The following is a 7,516-nucleotide window of genomic DNA, read 5'->3' as shown; positions in this document are numbered from 1 at the left end:
ATAAACACAATTCATATCACAAAAAAATGTAAAACAACCAAAGAAAAATTTAATATAAAAATAGTTATATACAATTAATATAAAAAAAAAATCATATAAGCTAAAAAAATGATAATCAAATTATAAAAATACTCTTCTAAATTAATAAAACTTGATTAAGAGTAAAACTATGTCATAAACCAACTTTATACAAAAATATGGAAAACTAACTCCATAAAAGTAAAAATTCTTAAAAAAATTATAAAATAACTTTTCTTGGAAAAAAAAAATCATATTTTTGCAAACTTTATTAAAAATCACAAATAAAATAAAATGTAATTTCCTCTAATCTTAATTACCAAGAAATTAGCAAAAATTGAAAGGAATAAATCAAGCAATGACTATATTCTCAAAAACCTGATTAAACTGGTAGAAAATGCAAGCCACATTGGGGGGCAGCTTCTTGATTAAGTTTCACCAATTCATCGAATTAGTTATGTCTACAGCACTTGGCAATCGAGAAACTATTATATTAATATTTAATTACGAATGACACACACAATCACCTGATCACTACTAAGGGTGCATGAAATGACACCTCAAGCATCACAACTCAAAAGTCAATATCGTTCTTTAACACATAAATGAACTTAAAACCTAATAATGTACACTAGACATTGAGATTATTCAACTCAACTCTTCTCTTTTTTATTGCACTAATAATAGGAACCCATGATTATCAATCCTAATTTGTAACTCCAAACTGATCGGTTCCTGCAAACAAATTAGAACCTGGAAGATTAATCCACTCGATCTGAACAAAGACTTCACCGCACTCGACGTTTCTGAGCCTGAGAGACATGTCCTGAACAATTTTTCCGTCGTGCCAAACACAAGGGCTCTCGTCAGAGAGGCAGTTTTGTTTGGTGGGTTGAACCCTCTTCACCACACACCCTTCCGGCAGATTTTTCAGTCCCATTTTCAGACATTCTATGTACGGTTTCAGGTCTATATCTGCATCACCCATTTTGTCATCCACTGTAAATGTGTCCTTGTCATACACTGTCTGCACAAATCAATAATCATAATTAGGTTCTAATTATGATTATTAGTAATAAGTAAGATTAATCTGCATATTAATTACTTAATGTTATACTTACAAGAGTAATTGGGGTGTCAAAAGATGTTACAGAGAGAGTCAATTCATCATTCCACTCAGGATTGCAGTTGTTTTTTACCACACGTGTCTTCAGTTTCTGCATCTTCAAAATACAGTAATTAAGAGGATCTTACTTAATTACTAGTTTACTACTAATAATTTTACTTGTCAAAAGCAAAATCAAGAAGAACAATCTATACATATATATAATTAAGAAGGTTATGCTTGTCTACCCTTATAATATTATAAATTTTTTTAACCATGGAAAAACCCCAATCAGAAACCAGAAGTTGCAAACAATTGATAAAAGAAACCAAACCCAAATCAGAAACCAGAAGATGCCCAAGGAAATTAAGATCGTGATAATACTAATTAATGATGATGATGAAGAAGAAGATGATGATAAGTGAAATTACCTGATTACCCATGGTGACAACCACATAAGGGTCACTACTTAGGGTATCACGAACAGCAAGATTATGCCCTCTTCGTACTCGAATCCTCAAAAGTCCCAACGTGTTCTTCTCCATCTCAGTATCAATATCAATGATCGAAATTTCCTCCTATTCTTCCGAACAAAATTGCATAAAATATACAAACAATATTCTCCTATTCAGCTACCAAAAACCAAGGATATTTATACTAAATGAGAAAATCAGAAGCACATGTTTACATACTTTTTTTCCACAACTTTCTCGGCTGCTACTTTTTCTTCATTTAAAAATAAGAATAAATGAAGTGAAATATCGAAGTGTTGCTGGGTCTTGGGTCGCTATCAAGATTAGCCTTTGTTATGTTATGTTGTGTTTGTGCTTATAATTTTATGAGTGTTTCCACCGTTGTACTCGGTTGATCCACTGTTTTGTGAATGGACTAGCTTGTTTTGTTCCCACAAAGTTTACACGTATAAAATTCTAGACTTTTATCAACAAAAATAAAACCTGATAAATAATTAATAAATTGTTGATATTGTTATATTATACTATGCCGTCCATATATTATGTTAAATTAATTAATTGGGTTTATATTTTTTTTTAGACCTTGTATCTTGACTTATTGTTTGTTTGCACTCTGTGTTTTGACAAATTATTATTTGAATCCTATATTTTGTAAAATAGTTCAAATAGGTCCCTAAACTTGATTTTGATGAATAAAAAATTGAATATAACAACACAGTTCTTAGGCAGAATGACTGTATTTTTGTTCTGAGTTGTTAGTTTGATGAATTATTTGTGATTTTAGTTCAAAAAACTTTGATCAAAATCTGATTTAAGGGTCTATTTGAACTATTTTAGAAAACACAAAGTTCATAAAGTAATTTATCAAAACACAGGGTCCAAACAAATAATGAACCAAAACACAAGGTCTAAAAATGCATAAACCCTAATTAATTCCTCTCTATAATATTATTGAAATAAAATGTTTTATTTTTGCATTAAATAGGATATTTTTAACTGCAAAAATTCATAAGGGGCACATTACACATTGTAGTTGTAGCTAGACTATTGCCTTCTCAATTTTTTTAATTTTTTTTAATTATTATACTTATATATCTTACTTCTTATGATAATATTCCATTATATTTATATCTTACTTCTTATGACAATATTCCATTATATTTCACAAAAGTAATATTATATGCTCTTGAAAATTATTAATTAGTTGTCTTCTAAGTCGTTCAGCTATTAAACATGTACAACTTTGTATTAGATATAATTTGAAAATAATAAATAAAGACATATTTGGATCTTAGGATTCTAGACACATCTTATCTTTTAAAGGCTCCACACACAAATTTATTTAATTCACATTATATTTTTTTCTAAAAAAAAAACTTTTAAAACGATAAATTTACAATAATGCAATAAAATAAAAACTTGTGACTCTTCTCACTATTATTTTTTTCTCGTTATTATCATATCTTAAAATATGTTGTGAAACATCGCGTGGCCGTTTACTTATTATTATTATTTTTTATTTTAATCAATGCATTTTTTAATTTTCATTAAATAAAAATATTATAATTTGTATTTTGTGTTTGTTTAACAATGGAGCAAATTTGAACACACCACGTAACAGTCACTTTATTAGTGAAAAAAAATTTTGAAAGTGGAAAAATTATATTTTAAAAAATAATAAATAAAAATAGAATTATTAAACACATTTTATATTTAATTGTCAAATTTTTAATTAAATAAATAAAAAATTATTTTTAAGTGTTAGCAAACACCACCCTTACTAAATCTAGTTTGGAGCAATATATTTGCACCTCAAAATTAATACACCCCTTTTTTATTAAAAATTAATGTATAATATATATTTTTTTCACTCACATTTTCGAATTTTTTTCTTTTTCATATTCTAAAAAATACATATAAATAATACATATTTTAAATATTTAAATAAAAAATATATAAAAACTTATTAAAATAAGAGTTTTTTCCTAAAAAATCTATTTATCATATATATTTCTTTGTAACGATTAACAAAAGGTCTTAGGTGCTATTTATTCTTCATATTAATATAAATATTTATCATCATTAGTCTAATATATAATTATGATACTTGCATAAAAATAAAAGCAAATACAAATTACGAATATAACTATTTATTGAAATTCATACGCACATATATATATGGTCTTGTTGTTAATCATTCGGTGCTATATTGTTTCAATTTTATTCACAAAACAATTTATGGTGGCTCTTAAACCGTCATTTTTTACATGAGTTTAAGCAATGAATATGGCCGTTCAGTAAAGCACGAATAATTAATTTACTAATTTCAATTTGTGTGATTTTGGCAAAGTACTCAAATTGTAACAACTCCAAAAGTAAAAAAGCAATAATATTCTTTAAAAAAAAAAACAAAAGTGCATCTTTTCATTCCTAAAGTTGCTCTGTTCATTTGATTTTTTTTTCATCTACTTGACTCACCACTCAAATTGCTATATATAAAAGAACATCTTTTTTCACATTCTAAATTCCAATCAAATCCATATGCATATCTTTTCTACACATCCAAAGCAGTTCTTCAATTTTATTTTAAAATAAATAAATAAAGGTATATATTAATATAAATATATATACACACTATATGAGAAGAACGGGTAAACAAATCAAAACTTGTACGCTAACTTAACCTATAAATTTGTTAATAAAGTTATCTCGAAGGATAATATTATGATCAACAATCAAACGATGATAGTGTTAGAAAAGTTGACTAAGTCAACTATTGTGAAAGAGAAAATTTTTGATTTGTACTCCATTGTTAGTGAATGAAAATTTGCCTTTGAAATTTTTTATAAATAATACCTTATGGTCTTAGTTAAACTTACACCAAAAACAAATTCATATATAAATCTTCCTTTGAAGACTATTATATATAAGAGAAATTTTGGTTTGTCTCACATTCTTAGTGAATGAAAGTTTGCATTTGGAAAACTTTACAAATACTTCCAAATGCAAACTTTCATTTACTAACAATGTGGACAAATCAAAATTTCTCTTATATATAATAGTCTTCAAAGGAAGATTTATATATAAATTTGTTTTTGGTGTAAGTTTAACTATTTATATACTTTTCTAAGGCAAACTTTCACTCACTAACAATGAAAATTGACACAAGAATAACCAACAGGACCATGGTGATAGAGTTCAACGTTTGAAACCATAAGTCAACCTTTCTAACAATCCTCCGTGAATGAAAACTGACACAAGATGTAACGACCTCCTTTCTTAACATACATATATAGTGTAAAAACAAATTTTAACCTAAATACGACAATACTGAAATTCTGAATTTACAAAAAAAACTTTATTAAACAATACATAAATAATGTTTATAACCTCAAACCACATAATACTCACAACTAAATAAAAACTTTATCTTACATACAAATCTTAATACTTTTATAAATCATTTTCGTGGCGTTACTACACCTTAACGTAAAAATGAAAATGTATCCAACTGATAAATTGAAAAGCTTTATGTAAATTACAAAGTTCATGAAATACTTTTAAAGCTTTAAGTAAGTGATAAAGTTCACAAAATACTTTTAATGAAATATAATAAAACCAAGTTTCTTGTTTATTTATAAAATAGCATAGCAGAACTCCACTCCCTTCAGGTCAGCCCCATATGTACAGTCATGTTGGCTCCACGTATACTCATCAACGATTTATATTTGGGGCCTCTTACCTACAATACAAAACATTAACTGATGAGCTAAGGCTCAGTAAGTAGAATAACTACCTCATATGCATTAAAATAAACGTGCAACATGCTATGTATTCTCTTTCTTTCTTTCACTTTCCTTTCTTTTGGGCCCTAGAGGATGCTGCTGCCGGCATTACATAGGGAATCACATTCCCACCTGAACATAAACATGATAATAGGGAATTTCCCGCATAAACATTCATCATATAGGGACGTACATCTCCCTCCTTACATTTTTGGGACTTAGGTCTCCCAAGCAGCACCTCTACTTTAACGTTTCCAATAATTTGTCTGTGAACATTAAGCGTGCTTATGCATAATATAACATTCTTGAAAATAACTTATGCATAAGAACAATATGACAGATTAACATATAAAGCATATAAATGCACATAAGACACATAAAATACTTGTATTGTAGATGAGGATTCTACTTACCTTGCGTCTTGATAAAACAACCGAAATTGTTAGCTTCCTGGTAAAAACACAAACTATTAACTTACATAAAATCTACATGATGTAATTTTAGTTTATAATTGTTGTTATTCTATTTTTCTTTTCTTCTTATTTTATTGTTTATTTTATGTCCAGACATATGGTCATACTATAATTGTCCATGGCAAGATCCTGGTCTAAAAGTCGTGGTCATGGTCATGGTCATACGGAAATGTCCAGGTCATAGTATCAGTCCATAATAATAGGGAATAAGGTCATATAATAAAAATCCAAATAGTCCAAAGTGTGACCATAGCCTATATAAGTTTAGTATTATAAAGATACATAACAAAAATAGTTTATATTTCAATTTTGGCATTTGTAAAATATGACGACATGGTAAAATAATCCATATATAAATTTTAGCATTTTAATGGCATAGTAAAGTAATCTATATAAATTTTGGCATTATAATGGCATGGTAACATAATCCATATATAAATTTGGCATTATAGTAAAATAATCTATATATAAATTTTTTTGTATTATAACGGCATAGTAAAATAATCTATATATAACTTTTGGCATTATAACGTCATAGTAAAATAATCTATATATAAATTTTGGCATTATAACGGCATAGTAAAATAATCTATATATAAATTTTGGCATTATAACGGCATAGTAAATTAATCTATATATAAATTTTTGCATTATAACGGCATAGTAAAATAATCTATATATAACTTTTGGCATTATAACGGCATAGTAAAATAATCTATACATATATAATAACTAAATAACTGAAAATAAAGGCTTGGGAAGAGCTTACCTAAAAGGTTTTCGTAGGCTAGCGTTATGGACAGAACTTCGCCTAGATCTCCGAGGTTTAGAACTTTAGAAGGATGTTAAGAAGATTTTTGGGTATAGTAAGAGAAAGGAAAATGAGGTTTTTGTGATTTCAAGATGAGTTTTGGAAGGGCTATTTATAGGAAAAAATTGGGATACTATTCTAATAAAATATTAAAAATAATAAGCATAGTGGAATAATAACATATTCAAAATATCAAGCATAGTAATTTGCTTAAGTCATCAATGTGTCACTACTGCATCAACATGTGGAACCCATGGGGTGGACCCCGCTGTGGGACCCATGTGGACCCTACTGTGGGACCCTTGCGGACCCCACTGTGGGACCCACTATGAATAGTACCCGGTGAATAGTAAAAAATGAAAATTTCCCAATCTTCTTATATTACTTAGTCCAGCATTTTTGACTCACAAACTTTTCTGAAAAAGTTTCTCTAACACCCATAAATTAATTATTCCCACCTGTTGGTTACTTCAACAACTTAGAATTGTTAAAATCCCATAATAGAAAACAACTACACCCCCAACGGTCATGAACACTATTCACCAACGGTCATAAACGGCTAGTTTTTGTCCTATAAATACTTGTTCCTTCAACCATTTATTTGCACAACTTCTTCACCTCTTAACCTTCTATAAAAATTCATCATCAAAACATGAATTTCTCTTTATTTTTCATAACTTTAGTGATTGTTTGCTTGTATTTAGCATCATTCTATGGGTATTATACTAATGAAATGCCCATGAATGTTATAGTTGCATATTCATTAGTTATTCTTCCACTTTACTTAATAGCTCTAACATTCGGTTAGCATTGTAATGCACTTAAAAGTATGAATAAAAACATCTTCTCCT

At 28.1% G+C, this 7,516-nt stretch overlaps 1 protein-coding gene and 1 long non-coding RNA gene across 5 annotated transcripts; both read right to left on the bottom strand.

Annotated features, from left to right (window-relative positions):
• Positions 1–488: 488 nt before the first annotated feature.
• Positions 489–1,933, bottom strand: LOC133821986 (protein C2-DOMAIN ABA-RELATED 7). 4 transcript variants are annotated; one of them, XM_062254173.1, is made up of 4 exons: positions 1,816–1,933; positions 1,555–1,701; positions 1,140–1,241; positions 489–1,045 (listed from the first exon to the last, which is right to left on the bottom strand). In XM_062254173.1, exons 2-4 carry the CDS (start codon positions 1,666–1,668, stop codon positions 725–727), a joined length of 537 nt encoding a protein of 178 aa, XP_062110157.1. In that variant the 5' UTR covers positions 1,669–1,701; positions 1,816–1,933; the 3' UTR covers positions 489–724. The 4 variants fall into 4 exon arrangements, with proteins under 4 accessions (XP_062110157.1, XP_062110159.1, XP_062110160.1 ...); XM_062254175.1 differs by having other exon boundaries at positions 1,140–1,235; positions 1,816–1,923; XM_062254176.1 differs by having other exon boundaries at positions 1,140–1,235; positions 1,555–1,826.
• Positions 1,934–4,991: 3,058 nt separating this feature from the next.
• Positions 4,992–6,748, bottom strand: LOC133821988 (uncharacterized). The gene is made up of 3 exons (XR_009887783.1): positions 6,624–6,748; positions 5,795–5,831; positions 4,992–5,338 (listed from the first exon to the last, which is right to left on the bottom strand). It is a non-coding gene; the product is annotated as an uncharacterized LOC133821988 (long non-coding RNA).
• Positions 6,749–7,516: the final 768 nt, after the last annotated feature.

This window comes from Humulus lupulus, chromosome 3, assembly GCF_963169125.1.
Source record: "Humulus lupulus chromosome 3, drHumLupu1.1, whole genome shotgun sequence".
Taxonomy (NCBI): Eukaryota; Viridiplantae; Streptophyta; class Magnoliopsida; order Rosales; family Cannabaceae; genus Humulus; species Humulus lupulus.
Note: the sequence above shows the minus strand (reverse complement) of the source record. Positions and strands in the feature narration are given on the sequence as shown.

What these genes read in the sequence shown, in the direction of transcription:
- LOC133821986 (XM_062254173.1), bottom strand. Translation starts at nt 1,668, where the DNA reads ATGGAGAAGAACACGTTGGGACTTTTGAGGATTCGAGTACGAAGAGGG. An exon ending in TTGTCACCATGGGTAATCAG is followed by an intron (nt 1,242 to 1,554) that starts GTAATTTCACTT and finishes TGTATTTTGAAG; the next exon opens with ATGCAGAAACTGAAGACACG. An exon ending in TTGACACCCCAATTACTCTT is followed by an intron (nt 1,046 to 1,139) that starts GTAAGTATAACA and finishes TGATTTGTGCAG; the next exon opens with ACAGTGTATGACAAGGACAC.